Source organism: Astatotilapia calliptera, chromosome 23 (genome assembly GCF_900246225.1).
Source record: "Astatotilapia calliptera chromosome 23, fAstCal1.2, whole genome shotgun sequence".
In the NCBI taxonomy this organism is placed as follows: Eukaryota; Metazoa; Chordata; class Actinopteri; order Cichliformes; family Cichlidae; genus Astatotilapia; species Astatotilapia calliptera.
Window position 1 is genome coordinate 2964913 of NC_039323.1, and position 26066 is coordinate 2990978.

General features: G+C 40.8%; 1 protein-coding gene and 1 long non-coding RNA gene across 3 annotated transcripts in view; one reads left to right on the top strand and one right to left on the bottom strand.

Moving 5' to 3' along the window:
- Positions 1 to 17906, top strand: part of trabd2b (TraB domain containing 2B) — a 78968-nt gene extending 61062 nt beyond the window's left edge. For both annotated transcript variants that reach the window (XM_026157668.1, XM_026157669.1), the window contains 3 exons: positions 14274 to 14370; positions 16458 to 16742; positions 17027 to 17906. In XM_026157668.1, the coding sequence (XP_026013453.1) occupies positions 14274 to 14370; positions 16458 to 16742; positions 17027 to 17252 (608 nt within the window). In that variant the 3' untranslated portion in view covers positions 17253 to 17906. The remainder of the gene's footprint in view (positions 1 to 14273; positions 14371 to 16457; positions 16743 to 17026) is intronic.
- LOC113015621 (uncharacterized) overlaps positions 1 to 26066 on the bottom strand; it is a 111458-nt gene that overhangs the window by 26087 nt on the left and 59305 nt on the right. The gene's annotated exons all lie outside the window — the stretch shown is intronic.

Below are 26066 nucleotides of genomic sequence, written 5' to 3' on the forward strand. Positions count from 1 at the left end.
TCCTTTAAGAATCCCAGTGAACTATTCCTGAAGACTACTACAGAAATCCTATAGTTAAAGAATGAAGGTGGTCATACTAAATGTTGACTTTAAAGCTCATTAAAACTGTACAAACTTTGTACATGGGCAAACATACGTGTTGGCATATGTTTCCATAAACTGTTAGACCTATTTCCAATTTTCCTAGAAAAATATAAAGAAACAAGGGATGGCTCAAAACTTTTACGCAGTATTGAGTTTCAAAGAATGTTATGAAGATGAAATATTTTCCACCGAAATATTTCAATAATATCACCACACAAATCTTTACTCTTAGAGTGACAGGCCATAAATACTGCAACTAGTGACCACAACTAATAGGACTTAAGTTCTGTTTTCAGGCAACAAACCACCTTTCTCATGCTCTAAGCAGAAGGCTTCCACATCCTCATGTCTTATATCTGTGTTCAGGATATTGACTCATGTCTTTACAGTCCTGTAACTGTCCCTTTTAGTCCCAGTTGTAACCAAACATGAAATTTTATCACTCAGTGATGCCAGAACGTATTAAGTGACGACACTGGCTCCCAGAAATTTGGCCCTGCCCACATTTCCTTTGAAGATTTTCAAAACCTCTTGAGGTGAGCAGGCCTGCTTTGTGAATGGTGTTCTGCTTATGGTCTAAATATAATCTAACCACAGACCATAGTTTGAGTAATAAAGGGAAATTAAGAAGACGGGGGGTGTGAGGGTTAAGATTATCCAGACATATAAAATAAAGACAGCCCAGGGAGATGAATTACAACTACTTTCAGGCCAAACGTGGGCGTGCAATAATGTGATCACATAAAATCCAATCTTTATGGTTAGATCTCAAAACTCACATTAACATGACGTGTTTCAAACCGAAAAAACTAAAGGCAGTGGACTATATACCTTACTTCACAGCATTTTTTTTTGTGGATGACAAAACGGAATAATCTTAACATGGAACTGTTTCTGACAGAGCCATGATGTGTGCTCATGTCTGTTCATGTCGAGTGGGTGTTTTCGTATTTATGCTTTACAGCAGATACATATTAGGAGCCGTTTTCAGCAGCATTTGCCTTGGATCACTTACTTCTAGCATTAACTATGTCTAGAATGTAGTGGACAAACAGAACTTGTGTGAGAACGAGCAGGAGCACCTCTCAGGTCAAGCCCCTCTAAAGTTACAGATGTCATAGTTATTTTTTTCTTTTCACAGGGTAATTAAAGTGTACGATGTGTGTATTAAGTGGTTCAGTCAGGAAATCCATCTCTCCTCAGCTCAGCACCTTACCTCTCAGCCTCCCCCATGCCCTTGCTTTCACTGCACACATACACCTTCCTGTAGCACAAGTGCCTTTTTGGATAAAATGTACGCTTTTTTAACTGCAAAAAGATTTTTTTCCTCTATTGCTCTGCTCTCAGTTTTGAATTCTGCACACACATCTGCAAGTGCATGTTATAACATTTCATTTTCTTCACTTTCAGAAACAGGTTATTTATATAAATTCCAGCAGGCATAACTGAATTATCCCAGGCAATATAAAAGAAACTGACTGAGAGGATTTACTGTCTCACTGTTGGGCCAAGACTTTATGATATCGGTGGTTGATAATGACACCTCCAAATAAATCATTCACAAAATACTCATATATTGTTTGATTCTTAACCAATGACTGTACTGTAGACATTTAATACACTAATAACACTCATTAGTAGCCTGTTTTCAATGGCAATACAGATTGATTATGATTAAAGCAGTGTCCTTTTGATTAAATTTGCCATTTACTGTAACTATAGTATGTATATATTTCCCCCAATGAAAACAAATCCACAAAGTTTTGCAAAGTTATCTTAAAATTTGGGGTAATTATATAAGAATTTCACATTAGCTATCTCAAAATTTTGATTTACTAACTCAAAATTTCGAGATAAGAACCCAAAACTGAGCAAATATCTCGACATTTTGAGTTATTAAGTCAAAATTTCGAGATAAGAACCCAAAATGTTTATTTTGACTGATGGATAGCAATATTCTGTTTTGTTTTGTTTTCCAGTAGCCAAAACAAGCTTCCAAACTGAAACAGCTCTAAACTAGGCTGGTTCTAGCTGTGTGCAGGGGGTAGTTCAGCATAGCTAAACAGTACATCTTACCAGTCTAAAGAAAAATCATTTTGGGTTTTGGTTAGCTAGTGAAGAAAGTATTGATTCTAACATCTGAATTGGTTTGATAGCCTACAGTCCACAGTCTCCCACTCACATACACATAAATGTTCTAGAGCAGTTCCATTTTACCTGTTGTAGATACTTCTGAGACGTTAGATATGTGTACTAACTTCCTTCATTTTGTAGCCAGTGTCAAAGTGGACCTGAAGTTATTCCCACTTTTCCTTCCCTTTGTCTCCTCACCGTCTCCCATCCTGCTCCTAAGCACCACTATGGTCACTGCTGTTCACTATTACTATCAGTATTATGTAATAGGGACCAATCACGGGCACCCACTGTAACATGACGTAGAGTTCTTTGTAAGGATCAGTAAAAGCATCAGAGTTTCCCCCATGGACAAAATGACACAGCAGCCCCAGATGAAAGCAATAAAGGAAAGGCATACCCACAGACAAGTCATACACACAGAATACTTGGTCTGTTGCTATTGCAAACAGATACAAACCTTAACTATTTTCCATCACTCACTCGGCAAAATGCACTCTCTGTCGCCTTCCTCTCAGTCACACACAACTCTGCATGTAGTCTGCATACACTTATGCAGACTACATGCAGAGTTATCATTTGTGCTGAGGAGTGCTGTGAGAGCATGGCCGTGTGTTGTTCGAGCTCTGTGGTGTGCTTCAGCAGGTTTTCATTTGCCAGTTCCCTGGCAGCCGCTGCCCGCTCTTATTAAAAACATCCCATGGAATTTCCTGACGCTGCCACGGCCTAGACACCACTTCGCAAACATACACACACTTACACGTATGTTTATGTTTGTGACACAAAGTCCCATGATCTGCAGATATTTATCACCCAAACGAGCAGTTACTGTCAAAAGTCCACATGTAGTACTGTTTGTTTTGGAGTCTAAGCCACTTTGGATCTGTTTGCTGAAGTTGATTTTTATGCATATGTTCTGATGTGCAGACCTATAATAGCCCATTGTGCAGGCAGACTGGACCCATGTGTTTTGCAGTCACTTGTGGTGTTGTGGTGTCGAAGTGATGACTGAGGGAGAGAGCCTGCCTGGCGTGCATGTCATTTTGTCTCCATGGCTCTTCCCATCTTAGTCCGTATCTGTTTTTCTCAGCCTCTTCCCCTCATCTGACTGTCTCTGCCTGCACACCAGTCTGTCTGCATAGCTCTCATTTCATCTTTCTCCCCAGCTCTCTGTTCTGCTTCTGTCGTTCTGGTCTGCACTGTCAGTCCTTTCCATCTGTTGCTCTTTTTCCTTTATTAAACCAACACCATTCCTTGATGCTGTCTATCTCCATCTTGCTTCATACTGTCTTTCCTTCCACATAGTGCGGATCTATTTTATGAAGTGACAGACGTGCAATGCTTTGGATGTTGGGTGTGTATTTTCTCTTCTGTGGAGAAGACAGAGACAGAAAGATATTAGAAGTGCTTCCTTGCTGACAGTTTGGGCCTAGCACACATTTAAATTTATTTTTAACGTCCGCGTGGTTTGTCCTTGAAGCCAACGTTGTGTTTTTTACAGGGGCATCTGGTGGATGAGCACAAGGATACTTATGCCTTTCCTCCTCAAAGCCAGATAACTTTAATCCCTAATATGATTCAAAACTAAAGAAGGATCATTTCCCATTTGGATCTCTTAACTGTGACCAGTTACAATAGCATTCAACTGCTGTAGGAACAGCGTAGGCTCTGTTGTTGTATCCATGTAAGGTTATGCCGTCTTGTAAATTTTCAGGAATGTAACTCTGTGAGTTTGCGTGAAAACATCTTATGGTAACTCTTAACTGCACTGGCTGCATTTCTCATCGTAATTAAATCAGTATAGCTCATTAGCTTGTTCAAAGATTACACACTTCATTAGCAGCTGGAAGAACATCCCACTGCCTATTAAGAGCCAATGACTTTAATGCTACGTTTCATAAACACGTGAATGCTTCTTTCTTTGATCTTTTGAGTGTTAAAATTGACCTAAATGCACACAACAGAAACTATGTAGCCCCAGGAATGCAAGAATATTAACGTCCCCGTTTAGAGACTCATAATGCTGCAGGTTTTTCTACTTGGTGAATGACTATATTCACTGTTATCCTAGCTAAATAACAGATCTGATTAAAACATTACTGCAGAAATTTTTTTTTTTTTATGGTCACCAGATCTCGATCCCGATTAAAGACATGGAAGATTTTGGGCCACAAGACAGAAACATAGTGCCAGGCCTGTAATATCTATGCCAAATGAAATATAGGAATCATTAATAATGAGATGGGGATATAGTTAGAGACGCAAGATTGGGAGGGTTTGGACATGTGCAGATGAGGGATATAGGCTATGCTGAATATGGGGCTGCTATGCAGGAGTTACACTGGTATGACAGAAGAGGATGGGGTGAGATGGAGGCAGATGATCTGCTCTGGTGACTCCTAAAGGGACCAACTGAAAGATGAAGAAGATTTTCTGCTACTGACATTAAAACACTAAATTAAAATGTATTTTTTGGCAGAATTGTGTTCTTGTCTGGGAGTTTTAGACACCTGTAGAAACATAGGTTTACACACCAGTGTTGGCGCATCTCAAATGCCATTTGCCTGTTTGCCACAGTGAATAACTTTGGGATTAGTGTCTTGCCTGAGCCAAGAACCAATCAGCTAAGTAAAGAAAAACGACAGCCTATCATTACTTTAAGAACTGAAAGTCAGTCAGTCTAGAAAATTGCTCACACTTCGAATGTGTCCCCAAGTGCAGCTGCAAAAACCCACAAACGCTACGATGAAACTGGCTCACATGAGGACCGCCACAGTAAAGCAAGACCAAGAGTCACCTCTGCTGCAGAGGATTAATTCATCTGAGTCACACAGCACCTCAAATTAGAGCCCAGATAAATGTCACGCAGAGTTCCAGTAACAGACACGTGGCTACATCAACTGTTCAGAGAAGACAAATCAGGTCAAATAGCTGCTAAGAAACCACTACTGAGGAAAAGCAACAAGCCGAAGAGATTTGTTTGGGCCAAGAAACACAAGTAATGCACCAGTGGACCAGTGGGAATCTGTGCTTTGATGAGTCCAAATTTGAGATCTTTGGTTCCACCCACCGTGTCTGTGTGACACAGAAAAGGTGGTCTCTACATGCATGGGTCCTACCGTGAACGAATGGACGAGGAGGAGTGATGTTGTGGGGGTGCTTTGCTGGTGACACTGTTGGGAATTTGTTCAAAATTAAAGGCACACTGAACCAGCATGGCTACCACATCGCATCCTGCGGCGACATGCCATCCCATCCGATTTTCATTTAGTTGGATCATCATTTATTTTTCAACAGGACCCCAAACACACCTCCAGGCTGTGCAAGGTCTATTTGACCAAGAAGGAGAGTGATGGAGTGCTGCACCAGACGGCCTGATGTGATGTGATGCTTTGGTTTCTGCAAACACAAACAGATCCAACTCAGAAAGATACACTCACATTTACTCACATGCACTTTCTTTTATCTCTAAGCTTATGTGTCTGTGTGGTGTTTGCCAGCAGCACACACATATGCACTCCTTTAGATCATAATTTATAGATTATCATTCCTTCTCTCTGTAACTTTAACTGATGGATGAAGAAAAACAAACCAGTGTGAAAGGTGAAAGACGAACATCATAGAGACGTTTTTAGAGCAGAGAATGCCACATCTTCCATTACATGTATGTACGATGAGATATCAGAGACTACAGCTTACAGAAACAAAAACAGTCAATAGCAGGGGGATTTTTACTTTCTTTGTGCCTTTGTTTTCTACATTTTCCACTACTTCCTTTTTTTTTTTTAACTCTCTGTGCTTTTCTACTTTTTCCTCACCACACCCAGCTTCTCACTTTCTGCCCACCAGGAGAGCTTTACAAACTTAAGCAGCAAGCATAGGCAGTCTAAATATTTGAAAGCAAGGAATGGCTTTTAAACACTCAACCACTGAGCTGAGTGAAGCTTCCAGTCTCTCTAACATGGATGTGTGTCAAGCCCGCCACATGCAGCGGTCAGCCTCTGGATTTGATCCCTGAAACTTTCTTGATCTCCGTATTTGACCAGAATTTCAACCTTTAACAGTCCTGTCAACAGCTGTCACTCACAACACCTCGGGGGGGGTGTGTAGTGCAATAAGACAGACAGACGTCTTACTGCATGCATAGGAAATGAAGTCATTATGGAGATGAGGAATGGGTGAGAGCGGTGAGCTCCAGATTGCCTTTACTTCTTCTTCTAGAAACTCAGAGCTCCCTGAGAAGAGAGGTGGAATTTACACATCATGTAAAAGCCGTGGTCTGTTTTCAAGGAAATTATTCCTGAACACTGTGGGTAGCTGTTTTTGTAGCTCTGTTAATTCAAATTCTGCTGTGTGATTTATAGAGAGATCCCGTTCCTGTTAAACAGTAGATGGGAATGCACAGTGAGGCCCAGGGATGCCGACCTTATTAAAATCTTTGTTGCATTACTCATATTTTGCTCAAGGAAATAGTCTTAGTACAAAAAGTGGAAAAAGGGACTTTCCCCTAAAACACAAACAGGTGCACACATATACATTATATGAGCACAACTTGCAGGGAGAATGCGAACACACACAGGTTCACGCACAAGCAGATCGCAGAAAGAAAAGCACTGAAGCATGAGCTGCATTCTCCTGGGAAAAATGTCAGCATCCTCATAACATCTAAACGAACTTGACAGATTTAGAGTTCCTTAAAATCAAATCCTCCACCAATGAAAAACAAAAGCAAAGCAAGCTTTCTGTTTAGTCTATCTCCTCTTTAAGATCATATTCTTATGTACCTGTGGAGCACTTCCAGCACAGTATTTGCTCAGAGCCACCCAGCTCCACCACCCCCAGAGTTGGCTCTGCGTAATTTTGTTTCCTAAGTCAACAAAACAACTATGAGAGATGTTGTAATGTTTAGACATTGCTTTTCACCAGCATCATCAAAACACTGGGGGATACTGGGTGGGGGGAGGTAGTGTCCTTCAGTCCAGTAGACTTCACATACTTTATTGCAATATTGAAGTTATTCCTTAGAGTCATGGTGGCCCAGCACCTTACATATTTTCCTTTAATTTGTCACCTATTTAACACCTACACACATTTACAAACATGTGAAGATGAGAGTAACATTTTCCACATTATCTCTGTCTGCGCTTGCCCTCGTCCTGGAACATATTTCCAAACAAACCAAAAGTGGAACACACCCTTGTCAGCTAATATGCTTTTTCTTTCTCATCCATTCACTGGCTATGTCTCCTGGATGTTCGCTTTTCTTCTCTTTTTAACTCATCTTCCAATTTCTTGATCACCCACTTGTTTAAATTGCTCTGAGGGAACTGCTTGTGTTTGTTTGGACCATAATGTAGCAACTATGCCCAGCAGGCATTCTGCTTGGGTTGAGGGCGTACGTCAATCCCTCTCTCCCTCTGATCGTCCTCTCTATCCTCCACCCTTTCCTCCTTCTTTTCCATCTCCTCTCAAACCACTTGCCAATTATCTATTTCTATTCTCTCTTCCTTTGTGCTCCTTTTGTGCAATTTTCATATGAGGTGGTCTGCTTGTAAGCCATGTGGGATTTTTTTTAACCACTAGTGCATATCAGTTGATGCATTGTTTACACAAAGTAATTGCAAACACATTTGTTTGTGCAAAAACTGAAAAATAACATAATTCTCTTCCTGTGCGTTTTCTGCATTCTTGAAGCAATGTCAAATTCCTAACTGCTCAGTGTTTCCATTTTCCTTGCTTTTCCTGCTTTGCTACTAGTGTCTCTTTCCTCTGACTGATGTGCAAAAGCATATAGAAAGAAAGGATGGAGAATCACGCATAAAGCGAGGCTCGGTGAGGTTTAACTTGGAAGGAAAAATAGGGAAAGGTCTGAAAGAGAGAGAAGGATGTGTGCAGACCAAGCGTTGACATGGTTTAAATTGAGCGTGAATGCCTAGACATGCTGCAATACCTCTTTTTTCTTTTCAAAACACACTAATGCATCCCTCCCGAAAAAACTTGCATGGAGGGAAAAAAGAGAAAAACTGACTGTAAAACAAATGCAAAATGGAAGCTAAGAAGCTTAAGAAGCCTGGATATGGAAGATAAAGAGACAGGCAGATGTGGCAAACATAGAAAGGTGAATGTGCAAGTGGAGTAAATTAAGTCATTGCTACTGTAAGTGGAAATCAGGATGGGATGGTTATTAAATAAAGGAGTTGCTGGTTTATTAACTCTGTGCTCTGGAGCCACGGGAGGGGAAACACCCTGTGAGAGGGTGTATACACAGCAAAAACTTGCTCCTACTTAAAACAAAATATTTATTAAGTAAATAAAATATTTGAAAAACACATATCTGCAGTTGGAGAAATGACAGCAGGTGGTTGGCTGATATATGGTAGTGGTTGCAGTTGGGCTGAAGCCACATTCCCACAAGCTATTCTTTTTATGTCGCAGGCAGAGCAACTTGTCTACTGGAAGATTAAATACGACCCATATGGAAAAGAATTTCAAAGAATATTTAGTAAATGTTTATTTTGTGTATTTTTAAATCTTTAAACAAAATTCCTGCCACAACTTATGTATGAAACTGGCATTTTGTTCATGCATAAGAAAAGTCATAAGAAACAAGTATTCATTATTTTTCCAAGTAAACATTATGTCGTATGAGTACAATGAGAAGGGTAAATAATATGGATATTTTCCTTTGAGTGCAATGAAGCCAATGATGAAAACAGAAGCTGTGTTCCACTTCTATGTTAATATTAATGATAAACATTTTTAAAGTATGACTTTACACTGAGACCGTACACTGAGAGAAATCTACAAAGTCATGAAGATGTAAGCAGCTTGGCTGGGTGAACTACAGCAGCACAAAGCCATAATAGATGCCACCTATCAGCTAAGAAACTGAGATGCCACAAACTGATAATATTATGTGTGTATGTGTATGTAGACAGCTCACCAGTAGTGAGACAGTAGAAAACTGTAAAAACATGTCCTGTTCTGATGAATCTGCTGCAACGTTCACATGGTAGGGTCACTGTTTACTGCTTCCAGCATGATAACATGTCACAAAGTTCAAATCATCTCAAACTGGTTTCTTACATTTTACTGTAGTTTAATGTACATAAAATAACTTTCACAGTCCATCGTGTGCATGTGTGGCAACAGGAGATTCACGTCACAGATCTGCTGACGACAAATCTGCAGCAACTTTGCGTCATAATGGACCAAAAATCTTTGAGGAATGTTTCGGTTCCACATTGATTTTATACCACGAATGAATGCAAAATGTTGTCCAGCCCAATATGTTAGGCATCGTGTTTAGGCATCAAATATCCTTTGATTAAGGAGAATATTTTCATCTTCTGTCATGAGGACATGTTAACTTGCCATTACCAATTTTCTAACCAAAGCCACAATCTTTTCTCAATATTATCCAAGAGTTCTGATTGCTTGAACAAAACCATAAAATTTTTAATTTACGGAAAAGAAGGAAATGTTCTTGGATGTGTATCTTCAAACAATGTGCAGATGGGGGCGAGACAGCTAAAGACACTGGGAAAAAGAAAAACATTGCTTTCTCTTTTTTACATTTCTTTTAAGGTCTTTCCGTAAAAACTTGAAAAGTAAACATTAATAGCGAGCATTACACTGCAATGATTAGGGTGTCACTAAGTACTGTAACTTTAAAACAGAGTGGCATGTTTACAGTGAGCTACCTGTGCGGTCATCCCACGAGCACTACAAGCAGCAGGGGAGCAATTAGGAGTCAGCTGACCTCTTATTACATTTAAGCTAATTGAGCTGTTTGTTAAGACTGCTCTGTGCTTCAGAAGCACCACACTGTTTACTGTCTGAATACTCCACAAACAAACACACTAGCTCAGCCTCCCACACGCACCTTCATCTGCTTGGAAAGAGCTATTATTTCTCTACCCAGTCACTCACCCACACACAAGCACGAACCACAAACCTACAATGAAACAAACAATGCACATGCCACTGTTGTCAGATGAAAAGCTTGTGAATTAACTTTTTCCAAAAGAATGGATTTGTAAGAACTTGGAAAAACGTTTTGTTTGTTCAACAAACGGAGCCAATTCATGAAGAAATGTGCAGTCCCTCACTTGAGAGTTACCAACATTTCATAAGTGTTGGTTCTCGTTGTGAGAAATATTGCTTGCTTGTTGTGTGTGTGTGTGTGTGTGTGTGTGCATTCAGTGGACTGTTTAAGCAGCAGATGCAAGTTTAGCATCCAAACCAATTCTCCCTCCACAGAAAACTGAATGGCAGTTTTACAGCAAGTGTAAAAATTGAACCCATATGGTTGTTTGTTATGTCATCTTCCAAACAAAGTTACGCATAAATATACACGACTTTGTCGAGGTGTGTTATGAATGATGGCAGAGTAGAGGAAATCAAGCCAACACACGAAACAGTCAGCTTGACCTCACACCCAGCAAACACGCGGCACATGCTCTTCTTTGCCCCGAGCCCACTGAATTTAAAGAAATAGCTGCTTGACACAGACATGAAGGAGGTTAAATCTGTCAGCATGCAGTCACTGAACGAGCTGACTTTGGCCCCAAGATCTTGTTTGAAGGAAAGGGTGAAAAGAGAAAGAAGAATGCTGTTCTTTTCAATTCAGTTCAGTTTTATTTATATAGCGCCAAATCACAACAGCAGTTGCCTCAAGGCACTTTATACTGTGAGGTAAATACCCTACAATAATACAGAGAAAACCCCAACAATAAAATGGCAACAGTGGGAAAGAAAAACTCCCTTTTAACAGGAAGAAACCTCCAGCAGAACAAAGCTCAGGGAGCAGTGGCCATCTGCCGGTTTTATCTGTTTATCTCTGCGGTTTTAAAGAAGGCCCAACAGCGTCTCCACTTTCTGAGAATCCTCAGAAAAATGGACCTGAAGAAGGAGCTGTTGACCGTCTTCTCCATTGAAAGTGTGCTGACATATTGCATCGGTGTGTGGTTCTCCAGCTGCACCACAGCACAGAGAAAGGTCATCAATATGGCCCAAAAAATCATTGGACATCCTCTTCCCTCCCTGTACAGCACTCGCTGTCTCAAGAGGGCACGCAGCATTCTACGGGACGGTACACACCCAGGACACGGGGTGTTTAAGCTGCTGCCATCTGGCAGGAGGTTCAGGCTGCTGAGGTCCCGAACAAATAGACTCAAGGACAGCTTTTACAACAGGGCAACAGCCCTGATCAATGCAAATAGCTGACCTGACTGGCTTTTTTTATTACTAAGTTATTATACTGTGTTGTGTTGTTTGTGTTGTTTGTGTTGCGTTGTGATGCGTCGTATCGTGTCGTGTTGTGTTACATGTAGTGCCGACGTAGGACAGTTTTCCAATTTCATTGTACTATTGTACTATGTATGACTGTGCAATGACAATAAAGAGTTATCTTATCTTACATAACCAAATAACAATACAGTTGGCCTTTGTAAGTGTAGAAATATTCCCAATTGTCAGTCTAATTATCCTTTGACCTAATGGTGGTGCAAAAGTACTGTGCAAAAGTCATGTGCCATCCCTCATTTCTTTATACCGGTATGTTGCTGACAAAAGAGGAAACATGTGTAGTTTATTGAAACATGTGTAGATAAATGGTAAATGGCCTGTATTTGTATAGCGCTTTACTAGTCCCTAAGGACCGCAAAGCGCTTTACACTACATCCAGTCATCCACCCATTCACACACACATTCACACACTGGTGATGGCAGCTACATTGTAGCCACAGCCACCCTGGGGCGCACTGACAGAGGCGTGATAGATGGTATTATATGGTTGATCAAAATCCGACAGTTTTTTTCTCCGTTGGTTTTTCCATCCATTTGGCGAGATCCCAAACACACTTGATGAAATCCAGCCCATTGACCGAGTCTCCACTATGTGTTACAGATTACTGTGAACACTCACTGTTGTGCCACTTTCCTGACCTCCTCTGTACATATTCACAACGGTTTGAACCAAAAATTTCAAATCAAGATTCAACACTCGTTAAGATCCATTGCCACTAATTTATGTAACCGGTTTCTGCTTCTGTTTCCCCATTACACTGACATTTGTGGCAAGTGGAATAATGCTACATAAACACTGTTACATTTACAGTCCAGTTTTTGTATAATTTCACACACTTCATCCATTTGTCCCTGCTTCCTGTCAGAGCTTTGCTGGATTTTTTCCCCCGTATTTCTTAAGGACATGACTTTCACTGTTTATTTGCTGTAGATCCTTTGCAGTCCTGCCACTTCTTCTTTTGGCTCCCACGTGTCTAGCCTTGCCAGTTTTTGAATTGCTTGTGCAAAAATAAGATTCTAGGTTTGTCAAACTGTGTGATCTTTTGTATTTTTTATAGACAAAATTGAAAAATTTACATGTAGACGCCATCTCTTGGCCCATCTCTTAATTCAGTTGCCTTTTTTATGCTTGAATGATTCACAGGTCACTGTTAAATTACTAACCAAATATGAAAATATTCCCTTAAAAATGGTTGGGCACAATGACTGGACTGAAAAAAAGAACGAAAAAGAAACAATGTCCAAAGAAAAACTTTGAAATATCTTCAGAAAGCCTGGATATGTATTGCTCAAGAATACTTGGAAAAAACCCAATGAAGTTTGGCTCCTTGGAAGGAAAATATAAATGAATGAGGGGTGGCGCAAGACTTTTTCACAGTAGTAGTTGTCAAAGGACGTGAACTGACTCAACAAATACTTAAATAGTACTGTACTGTACCTTTGACTTCACAACAAAATCATACGTTTTCTCCCATAAAAACTTTAAGCCTATGAACATGAGAAAATGTCATCACTTCTTATGGCAATATGTAAGTATAATAAAAGAAGAACACAAGCACACACAAGCACACACACACACTCACTGTCACCCAGACAAAAAACTCACACTCGGCCCTCTGTGTAATCCCATCTGATCTCACCGACGCTCTGTTGTTAGAAGCCTCCTCTCACTCCACGGCCTATCCCAGCACTGCCTTTGAACTCAGCTGCCAAGAAAGTGTAACACCGCGTGCCTCTTTCTTTGACTTTCAGGAATGATCAGGAACATTATAATGATAAAATTGGCAGGGGGTGAGGAGCTGAGTGGGAGCAGAAGGCCTCGACGGAAAGCAAGAAAGAGGCTCGAATATTGTCAGCGTGTTGTTAATAAGCGAGCTGAGGTGTGCGAGTGTGTAAAATTCCTGCGCGTGTTTGAGTATGTGTATACGTCTGCGCACAAATATGAATTCCTCTCTTAGGGAGTGCGTGTTGGTGAGGGTGATGTCAGGCTACATTATGGCTTATTGCTGGGTTGACTGACATGCAGGATTATCGGCTGATGGGATAAATTAAAAGAAAAAAAAGCTTTCATCAGCATGCGGCTGGGGCCTGAATGTTTGATGTTAGACTGAAGGAGTCATATGCAAGGTGATGGAAAGTGAGAGAGGGCTGGAAGGGAGGCAAGAGGTTGAGTGCCCGATAGACAGACCAAGTTTTCATTTGAACAATCCCTGTTATCTTGCAGATTCTTCACTTCACTCCATGTCTGAGTTGTCACTGTCACCAAAATCCATTAGTGTCTCTAAAACTTGGCTGAGAAAAGATCATATTTAATGAGGCAGTCCACAAGAAAATGCAAGAAATTTAGATTGGCACGGTTTCTCTGGTATTTGTCGGACAAATATGGACATTAAAATGTATAGAAGCACTTTTAGGTTTGCTTACATTTCTTGACCAAAGCTATAGTTGCCTGTGTTAGGAAGATATAGTCTGTTACAGTTGTTAGAAAATAAGAGTTCAGATAGTGGGCCACACAAACATGTTATTGGTATGTTCAGCACCACAATGAAAACAAAGCTAAAATTTATGGAAGTTTTGTTCACTATATAATAATTGAGTGCTTTCAACGTAAGTAAATATCCATGAAACATAATCCAGGCTAGATTTACTCTTGAAGATAAATGCATGCGCCGCAAGAAGCTGAGTTTGAGTCTTTTGTGACCTCTGTTTTTTTGTTTTGTTTTGGTTTGCTTTTTGTTCACTGCTAGGCCACTTTCTGGGGAACCACAGCGTGCTGGACATCCTGAGGCAGGAGGGCTATGAGATTGTCCACATGCCCTCTGATCATCAAGAGCCAGCCACAGAGTGAGTAAGCAGACAAGAGTGCGCAGTAACAGATGACGGAGCATGTCATTTGATTAAATGACTGTGGTTACAAAGACAAAAACAAAAATAAGTTGCTGAAAAATAGAAAAAATAAGTGGTTGCTTGGATTACTCTTTAGAAAAGCAGTTGTTTGACATTATGGAGTCTAAGTTCTTGATGACGACACATAAATTGCGCTAATTAAATTTGAGTTTTGGATGATTCCGGTTTTGACTGAGTAATCGGGCACTTTAGAGCTATTTAAAACTCTTTACATGTTAAAATTATGACTTTTTCTAACCAGACAAGATATTTAATGGAAAAAGAAAAAGAGAATGTGATTTTCTATGTGCATGAGATTGATAATGTTATGGCAGTGCAGACTGTGAAGCAGAACATTTGTGCACTCTTACTGTAGATTTTGGCAGGGATACAGATGCACATCCACATGTATCTGTATCGACCCCCCCCCCCCAACTTAGTCTGTCCACATCCGTCTAATTCTCTTGAGAGTTGAGGCATTTAACCTCAGCAGATTTATTGGAGTGCAGATACGGTCCAAATTGTGCTATGCAAGAATCCTTTGATACCTCATCACCTCCCTCACCTGCCTGCTTCTGCCCCCCCCTTTCTGGTGGCTGCCAAAGGCCACTTGCCAGAGTGGTGGTTCTGTCTGCTTTCACTGCAACATACAAACACATGCATGCATGTATGCAGGATAAATGTAGAGATGCTCAAATTTACAACTATGCAACACATACATGACTCAGAAAGAGTCTTGGCTTCGCTCCTGTGGCCTTCTACAACTCTTCTTCATGTCTGTTAGTGTTCAGGCCCAATCACTGGCACACAGCACCTCCACTCTCACCTAAGGGTTTGATCCATGGGCCTATAAAATAATAAGAGCAGTCGCTGGAATCGGAGTGAAAATGGAAAAACAAGGCATAACAAGAACAGTCTTTTTTCTAACAGTAAAAACAACTCATCCCTCCAGCTGGAGCTTTTCACAAACTTCTCACTGCAAATTACAGCTGTAAATGTAGCCTCCCTATCTCTCTCCATCCTGTTTCCAGGCTTGTGGGCTTCAGCCAGTGGTTCATGGTTTAAAAGCTGACAAGTGGACTGACTTACTGTGGTCACGAAAAACTTGTGTCTACTGCGTGCACGCACACACACACACACACACACACACATGACCACACACTTGCCTGCAAGCTGACACTTCTAGCTCTCTGATACAAGGTGATCTGACAGGCGAGGAAACACACCACAGGATGGCTGGATGAGAGGTGTTTATGAAAGCTGTTAGCCTCAGACCTGGAGTGTTTTGAACCCACTGGCACAATTATATGACTGACAGAGCAGCCCAGAGCTGGGTTTGGCTGTGCAGTAGCTTGACCGCAGGCCTGGAGCTATCATCGCACTGACCAAGCCATCAGGGCCTGGGTGAGACAAGGTTATTGAAACTTGTAAAAACAGAAAGGCAAACCGACAAATTGATCATGACCGGTGAGACAAAACTGATTATAAGTATTTCAAAAGAAATCGTGACTAAAGCATGCGATTTCTACTGCTGTTTATTTCATTTGAAAGGTCTTGAATGATGTGTAAAACATATTTTTGATGCTCTACTGAAACACAAAGTCACATGCAAGCCATATTGACAGGAAAAGAACAAGAGAGAAGAAAGTATGAGTAATGGCTGGAAGAAAGAGCAGCATGGCAAAAATATTTGAAGACAGGAGATTCTGGGTGGTCTTCTTGATCAAATGTCAGCTCTGATGCACAATATATTGCCATGAGAGTTCCAACTTCCTCTTACGTTGTCTGCTGGGTCTTTCAACTTTTAAAGGACGCCCTTCTGGTGTTCATGTCCTTGACTGAAGTTATGGGGTGTAAGTGGAAAGCCATGGGGTGGTCAGAAACCACAAACAACACCACTGTCTGGTAGCACATTGGAAATCTTGCGAAACAGTACAGAAATACTAAAAGAAACTATTTTGATCTAATATTTGGGTAAAAGTCTTTCTGTGAGTATTAATAGAACTGAGTCCATCCCCTGTCTGTCCTGTCCTCCCTTGCTCCAGGGCAGCAGGTCCAGACCTCCTTGCAGCACCAGAGTTCAGCAAGGAGAATACAGACACTAGCACAGGATCTCCCATTAGCTGGCCAACCAGTCCAGAGATGGAGCTGGAGCTCGAGGATCCAGAACCTATGCCTGGCCTTGGAGGGGAGGAGCTGCCTCACATGCTGCTCCCTGACAGCTTGAGCCAGCTAGAGGAGTTTGGACGCCATAAACGGCCACGCAAAGCTCACCGTGGCCACGGGAGACCCCGTCTCTTCAGTGACCTGTGGGTTCGCATTGGGGATGGGTGAGATATTTATTATGATTAGTTTGACTGTAGCTGAGTTGTACCTCTTTAAACAAAACATAATAATCTTTTAACAATTGAATGTCTGTAAGGACTGTACTGGCTTGATGACGATTATTAATAAACTCTGGATGTCCCTAAGTAAAAGACCACAATGAGATTGGCTGCTGAATATGTACTGGAAATGTTATGCATGTGATTGTTCGGAGATCATGTAAGACTCAGTTCTTTTCCAGTCTAGCTAAATTCCTCATAACCTAATTTTCCCCCCCTCCTTTCTTCAGCACCACCCCACCACCAAACGTGAGGATAATCAATGGCTATGTGACAGTGGAGCCTCCGCTGACCTACCAAAAGCATCGCAGGCGGATGGAGATCTACGAGATAGATCGAGATAGTTCGCCTTCCTCCACTTCACCAAGCCCCAGCTCAGCCCAGCTAGCTCACAGCAAAGTCACGCTGTCTTGTGCTTTAGCGTGGCTTTTATCACACATATTGTTCACCTCCTGACCAAAAGAAAGTGTTACCTCATGAGAAACATTGGACAATACTTCATCCACACCAGAGCAGTGGAGCGTACCTGATAAAGCCAAACAAGGAGTGATTGTCAGGGAGAAACATCTCAGTCAGGATAAGACGTCTTAACGTGGGACGATCCGTTCTCCACCATAGAGCGAGATCGGCTTCAGGCTGCTGAAATGCCAATGTCTTTAAAAACTTGCCAAGTCTCATAATGTGTGGAATAAGCTCTGTGCTGCGTAAGAAGCAAAACGTGGACTATGTTGAACTGCAGTGGGGTCAAGTCCAAACCTCCTGAAAGTATTGAGATAGAATAACAAACACACAGCACAATGAAGAATTGTAAATTTAAAGAGCTGGAGTCTTTTACCTATAAAAACTGTAATATTATGTAGAAAAATAAGACTGACTTTAATAATGAGAATAGGTCATACTAACAGTTATAACTCTGTGAAAAGAAATGAGTTGAATAAACAAGGTACTGTGTGAGGCATTTACCTTCACACAGAGAAGCACTCAGATGCCACTTTGTAAATTGTGCATTTTGTTCATAAAGAAATATTGTATATTTATTATTTCTGGAAGAAAGAGTATATTTTCTTGCTTTTTGAAATAAAACGTAAATAAATACAGTCTGTAAACTAATCGAGTGCATCAAGCGGTCTTTCTTTCAGCAGACATAAACTGTGTTTAAGAATACGTTTATAACACCACCATCTGTTCTTTATTTAAAGCGTGAAATTATGGATATTTTTTGTCATAATCTAATGAAGCATATACTTCGGAATTGTCAAAAACATTCAAATATGACTATTATCTGGAAAAATGAATAGAAACTATAGTGGAACTACACGTTTTTAACTAGGGAAACAAGCAACATGTGAGTTGAGTCTGCCACCTGCTGGCTAATACAAGGAAAACATGGGGAAAGCAAACCTCATAATGAGTCATCTGTCAGTTGTGTCTCCATTATAAAGCTCACAGACAGGACTGTGCAACTGTGAAAATGCAACTTTGAGAAATGTGAAAAGTATATATTATCACACAGCAACGGACAAAACAAAAATAAGGATATTAGCCATTAATCAAAGGTCATACTACATTTAAACATTTTAACAAAAGGAGGAATACGGAGGCCGTTGAGCTCTGAGTGTTAACAATTAACCACAAATATCGAACTCCATCACTTCCCTTTTTGAAGCTGCTTGAATGATGAAGCTTCACTTTAAATATTTTAAGATTGGATGCTTCCTCTAAGCTCCATAAAACATAAGAATCCTTTCAGTCGTCACATACTGCGATTAACTAGGTTACAACTTCTCTTAAGGGAATCGTTGGCAACAGACAAAGTGACTATTCATTTCAATAAACTTGTTGTTGTTGATGATGATGATGATGATGATGATGATGATGATGATAATGATGATACTGTAGTGTATTATATTGCAGTGCTCACAATATCAGTAAAGTTCATCATGTTTGCTGTGATCTTGTTGCGAGGGAACAAAATAATTCTGTGCAAACTGTGTTGATACCTGATCGGCTTCCTCCTCTGCTATCTCATAGCAAATGTAAATGCAGTAAGACTGTGTGATTTACAAGGACATTTACAAGTGCAATAAAAGTTGGAAAACAGAAGAACATTTTAAAAATTATTATATAAAACAAAGACAACTTTCAGCAGAAACTGCGACACTCTGAATTCTCACAGCAGCAACTGAGACAAGTTTCATTAATGATGCCCCAGTTCAATTATGTATGATGACCAGAATGCACGAATAATGTTGAATGAGCTCATCTACATGGAATTCAGTTTTATTCCAACATAACATTTCCCAGAGTTCGCAACAAGATTGTCTACTTCGAAACAAGGCGGCACTTTGAGAGTAAACACGGTGAAAGTAGTTAAAGAAAAGATGAGACATAATAATAATAATAATAAATGCAAAAAGCATTTCAAAAATAGAACAGAGTTCATCATTTTAGTATCAGCAGGAAAATACAGCATTGACAGGGAATGTGAAGCTCTCCAGTGTTTTTGTAACTATCTTCTCATTGATAGTTAGTGCCCAATTTGTGGTTGAAAGAACCTATCAGGTGTCAGAGAATATGTATACTCTGTCTCATACCAGTCTTATAATTTAAATCTAGTCTTCTAGAGACACTAAGCGGCTGCGCTGCACTGCTGCAGTTAGCACTTCTACCACTAAATGGCGCTAGAGTCGCATAAAAACTTGAGCAACAACAAAGCACATAAAGCTGAAAACCTGGTTGGAGGCCGCAAAGCCTGAGCACAGAGACAGGCACAGAGGCGGCCAGGCACTGGGTTACAATGGCTTAAGAATGTCCATACAGGTACGTAATAAATAATTTAAAACAAACTGTCAAGTTGTAAATTTTAAGTCAGTGGTAATAAAATGTTTTATTTTAATTCAAGGTTAATGATACCACGCAGGTACAATATACCCAAATTTATTCTTAGAAATATTATAATATTAATTAATTAATTTATTTATTTAAAAAAAAAAATAGAGAGAGATTTAAACGAAACTTTTTTGCTCTACTGACCACATGAACCTGTTATTGCCAGACATTATTCTATAATTGTTGCACCATTAACTTTACAAAACATAAATAAATAAACTAAATTATGTAAAACATGAATTTAAAAGTTTTTTTCTAATTCAGTTTACTTTTCTGAGCAGTTTTAAAATAAAAACATGTAAATTCAATATTTGTATAAAAACACAATAAAATTTGGAAGATTTTGAGTGTTCGCATAAGTTATTGTCAGTCGTCTGAAAAAGTGACCAACACTTATGACCTATTTTATACATAAAACAAATTTTTTTGGGATATTTATTCACACAAAAAATCACTAAGAAATGAAAATATGATCATTCAAATATATCTGTACATTTATCAGCTTAAATCTTGCTTAAAAACCTTTAATTAAAAGATTAAAATAATATTAATATATAAATTGTAACTTCACGCTTACCTTTCAGGTTAGCCTACACCTTCTCTTGGTCTTCTCATAAGCAATTTTTTTTTTAAGAAAAAAGAGCAAGTTTTTTAGAACAAACAGCTTTTTCGCCCCGTAAGCCAAGGCAGGACAATATTTGCCTTAGCTAGAATACCATTTTCCCTGGGCTTTGGGGTGTTGTTTGAGGGAGTGGGGGCCTTGACAGGGTGCTCTGAGGGCTGACCCTCACTCTGCTGGGCACACGCCGCCAGCCGCATATAAATAAAAGATTACAGTGGAAAATCAATTTCTGAGCAAACTCATTAAAAATGCCCCTCACCTTAAATGATTCCCATTTCCTTCCATTCAACCTGTTAACGCCTTGCTGTCCCTGAAACCGACCAGCCTACCCCCACACCCCACCACCACCACCACCACCACCACCGCTGCCTCACCCCACTCCTCCCTCCCACCCTTCTTCCATCCTTCGCCCTGTTGCTCTCCCCCGGTGGTAATTACTTGCACAAGTCGTTTTTTGCCCTTTGATTTGCACCGTTTCACAAATGAAGGTTAAGTTTGTTTAACCGTGGTGGATTTGCCAGTCATGTTAAAGCATATAATGTGGCAGGTCCTTGGTTTCTCCGCACACCTCAGGCACCCCCTGGCCTGCCTGCCGCCCCCCTCCCCATCTTCTTCCCTGTTAGCCTAGGCCTCTTAGGGAGGTGGGAGGGTGGGTGGGGGCTCCAAGGTTAAGGCTTAGTGCGCCTTAGGAAGCCTGTAGTGTATCAGACTTCAGACCCATTGACTTGACTCAAAGGCAACCAGGAAGTTGTTAAAAATCACCTCTGGTAAAAGGATTAAGAATCAAACTGCCGCGTTTGTCCTGAGAGGACGTTAAGACGGTCACCGCTAAGTTGCAACTCACTGACAGATAGGGAGAAAAAAAAAGGAGCATAATAAAGGACCACTAGTTAACTTCTGTTCAAGGTCTTGGACATCGATGCTGTAGGTGATGTACATATTGTCTTTTGCAGTGTAAATTACTCATGTGGTGAAGATAACTGCTGAAAGCATAAAATGCACAATGGCAGAAAGTGTCACAAGCCTCCTCTTCGATCGATACCTAATAAAGAGTGAAGTCACAGGAGCCAAGGAGAACATTGATCTGAGCTAGCTGGAGCTTCAAAGAGCATTTAAAGTCCTCGCTGCTTTGACTGTCGAGCTGCAGATTGCACACTCATGGAGGACTTTGTTATCACACAGTCAGGACAACAGATGCCTTTCGCATTCAGCTTTCTGTCTCTCTCTCAGTCAATCGAGTACATTGCAGTGACACACAGCAGGTCTGTGTGGTCGTTGCTGAAGGATGTTTTTTAATTTTTAACACTAGATCTGTAATTATGAGTCGCAGGAAACGTCTGTCTACCACAACCATGTCCTGTGTGGTGAGTGTGACCTCATATTTCACAGAGAGCTTTGATTCTCTGTCTAGCAGAGGGCAGCCATAAAGCTTTGGGAAAACAAAAGCGTGCTTAGCCCGAGGGCAGATAGCTCTTCTCCCTTTAGATAATCCTGTTGATAGTGGAGGCAAAGCAGCGCTGTTTGGACAGCTCAGCTAACTCGCAGCTCATCTGTGTTTGTGCTGGTTGAGACATTATTTTCTCTCATTGTCCAAGTCCCCTTGAAGATGCGTAACTTTGAGCCGCAGGATTGAACCCATGGCCTTGTATTCCATTAACAAGGGTCAGGTGCAAGTCTTAAAGGCCAGACAGCATCTGGTGATGTTTATTAAAAAGAAAAAAATATATATATATACTACACAGCTAGTGTTTGACTTTATATTTTCATTTTAATCAGTCACCCAAAGAGATCTAAAGCCTGCTGAAATTTTATTCACAACTATAGTGACAAGAAATGTTGACGTATCAGATAAAACTGTTCAAATCTTGCTTGGATGAGGTTATTCTTCTTTCCTTTGTTGAACCCAACCAAAGTTTCTTATTCTTGAACACACTCGGTGATTTCATTTGCAGTCTCTGGCAGATATCACTTGGTTGATACAAGTTATTCATGCTTAAATGTTTCTAAACAAATCAAGCTATTTCATTGGTCACTGTCTCTGTGATGAAGGAGGATAATCATCGCCACACTAGAGCTTTTTATTTGTTTTGGTGTCCAGCACAAAGGTTCACCTAAATCAAACTCTTTTTTTTAATTTAAAATAATTATAAAGGCAACACAACTTTCTCTTAAAAGTCTCTTCTCTTGTATTCCAATATAAAATTCAATACAATGTAAGAAAAATGTATACATTTTAAAAAAAGAAGAAAAATGGGGAATTGTTAATTGTGCTGCATAGAAATAAAAATAACAAAGTAGTTTGTTTTTAAGTGCTGAGGTAGAAGGAGTGAATGCGTACCAAGGAGAGCAAAGTAGTTACAAAGGAAAGAGGAATACCATGTGTGCTCGTATGTCCGTGTGTATATGTACATGTGTGTCCTTGCGTGTGCATTGAAGGATGGTGGTGAGAGTGTTGTGTTTCACAGTTTTTTGCCATGATGCACTGCTTTATTATTCTGCACAAGGGGCACTTCACATGCGGAATGGGTTCTCTTTGATATCGACAGCAGCTTGAGGGAGAGAGTGCACTCAAAAACAGGCGAGGGCGAATTTATTCTGGGGAAAAAAACAGATAGTTGTGTACTTCCCTGGCAGTGGTTGCCGCACATAGGAAGAGCCAACCGCTTTGATGCTCCAGCGGTGACACTCCACACGCTAATGAAATATGGTAATTACAGCCACATGAAAGCCCTTCTAAACAGAGCTGGAGAAAGGGTATAAAAAACAAATATGACTTTATCCAAAGATACCCACTGTGATTAATTCTCCTTTTCATAAACATATATTTTATGCCGTTCAATTGTTACAAAGCAGCGTGGGCCATCAGTTGACCCAGGAGCAGGCGAGGGGGAAAGGTCCGCTGATTAAGAACCCTATTGTTCGCTTTCAATAGAAGACAGTCTGCTGGAGAACACGGGACGGCGAGGTGTCAAAAAGAAAAATCCCTGCAAACGAGTGCTCTCTGTGCTGTTCTAACTTTTGTATTTTTTAAATTAATTTCTTTTTTTATTTGAAATTCACCTAATCTGGACTGTAAAACTTGGCACAATCAAACACAACTTAGGAGACTTATTGGTGGAAAAACTGGTAATGTGATTGACATGTAAAGGAAAGTATTGTGTTTAAAGTTTACACAATGGAAATTTGAGCAAAATGCTTGCATTTTTCACTCATTCTCTAAGAGAAACTGATTTCCAAAGAGACCCCAGAGCTCGATACAATGTCAGTTACTTGTTTTGACAGCACACATAGCTTTATGATTGTGCTGAAGGCAGCTGACTGTGGCAGATTCTGGGTGAACTGTAAGTTTGGCAGCAGGTCTGCTGGAGATGAATGAGGAACAACTTGCTTTTGGTTTCTCTGCACATAAAGACAGATTGCATGAGAGTAATTTGACGATATATATAGGGAACAAACTTAAACAGCTTGTTCATTCATCTAGGTGTTAACTTTTAACAAATGTGACTAATGGATAGCAAGTGTAGGTAGAAAAACAATAAATACCACACTTGTACACATAAAGTTTTAAAGCCAGGCAGCAAAACTACTTTCCTACTCCAATATTTTAAGGTCGTATTAGAGTGGAAATTAGTGACGTGACCTGATGCAATGCATGTCACTGAAGAGGGGAGCAGGGAGACACTAGTGGATAAGAGAATTCAAGGGGTGGGGGAGGCTGTGTGTTTGACCATCAGTGTTTGCTCACAGTCAGACGGTGTAGCAGCCCCTCATCCCACGACCACTTTCGCCTTGCTGACTGGCTCTCCCAAGGGATGGCGCTAGAGGTCAGGGAGAAGGTGGGGGTCAAATGGGCTCTGATAAGTCCTGCTAATAGGACGGTGCGCGTTTTTGCGTGCACACGCCTGTCTGAATGGGGTTGTGTGGGTGTGACTAGCTAACTGGGGCTAAAAGCTAAGGGAACAAACACACAGCCATCAGCACACGAGAGCACACGTACACACAAAGTCATGCACGCTGTATGCATGAATCCACAGTCTTTAAGGTCAGACCGTGGGGTGAGAATGTTAAATGGCCAGGCTTGGGACATCAAATATTTTCCTTCCCATCACTATCAGCAAACCATCTGCCTGAAATCTTTAAGTGCATGTGCGTGTGTGTGCGTGTGTGTGCATTTGTGTGCATGCAGCAACCTATACAGGTTTAGCTGATCAAACTATTGAGCCAAGTTGGCTTTATTAGAGCATACAGAGTCAGAAGGACATACAGACAGGCAGGCAGACAGACAGATAGGCAGGGTAAGCGTGTGGGCGCCAGCAGTCGCAGCGCAGCAGACAGACAGATGGAGTTTTGGGTGCATGCTGCTCAGATAGGAGCTCATCCCACCCTGTGTTTTTAATACCCCCAGCTCCTTTTATCGCCCTCCTCCAGGTGTATCCAGGTAACTCCAAGGCCAGGCCGCTCTTAAAACCCCAACAGTCAAGGTAACAGGTAATTGCAGAATGGTACTCGTAAAACAGCCTGTTTGTCTACAGCTCAACTCCGCCCTGCTTGTTTTAGATGCCAAACTTGGAGATACAGGAAGCAAAAGTGTATAAGGCTATAGTGTGGTAATGCTGCTCGTTCTATACTTAATGTTTTAGCCCACTGCAGTTTTTCCCAGCTAATACTAATCCAAGTCCTCTGTCTGCTTCCCTTACTCCTTTTCACTTTTCAGACTTTGATTATAGTTACTCTAGTTTTTTTTAGTCTTTCTTACTGTCTTTATCTATCCCGCTCCCCCTCCAGTGCCCATATTTCTCTGACTTTATGAGTAACACTGGCTCCCTCCCTCTTTTAATGTTTGATTCCAGGTGATAAGAGAAGACGGAGAGATGAGTCTGACTGCACCGGTTAATGTGGTCAAAGGTCATAGGCTGTGCTGGGGAGTGGGGAGACTCTCTGCAGATAGTCCAATCTAAAACTGGACCATGATCAGTTTTTGGACCATGAATTGTAGATGCTGGCTCTCAGCCAAGCTGTCTGCACACAAGCCAAGAAAACATACACATTGAAGCAATTGTCCATATCTGCGTGAAGAGTCATTATCTGACAATCTGTCAAGATACTGATCAAGAGTTTGTGTAAATCTACTGTCACATGTGCTTACCCTCTAAACAGCGATAAGGTTACTGCTTCTCTTTGCACACAGGCCAATAGATACACAAGTGTGCACATCTGTACATGCATATGTTCTACCATATATGTATGGTTAAAAAGAAACACTGTGTGCAAACAAATACGTGCACATTTACTGTAGAGCATGAATGGCTGTAACCTCACGCAGACTGTACAATCTACTGTCAAACAAAGTCACAGTTCATCTCCTCACCCTTCAACAATCACTTGTTTGTTCCAGACCACATACAAACAGCACACTCCCCCACATAGTGGTCATTGACACAGACCAAAACTGAACCCTCCTCTGGCTCTTTGCTTTACACTCCCATGCTCTCCATCTTTTCACAAACCTCTCTTTGTCCCCGTCTTTCTTTCTCTCTCTCTCTCCCCCTGTGCTCATCTGATTTCATTCCTCGTCCTGATCCGGCCATTATAAATTCATTGTATGCTGTCGTGGCTGATTGAAGTGATGGGCTGATTCCTCAGAGCTTCCTGCCTGATGGAGGGTGCTATAGCAAATAGCCCAATGGGTCTGTTTAGATAACACTGACCTCTCACAAACCATTGCCACATCTGCTGTGAGTGAGCTTTGTGGGACTCGC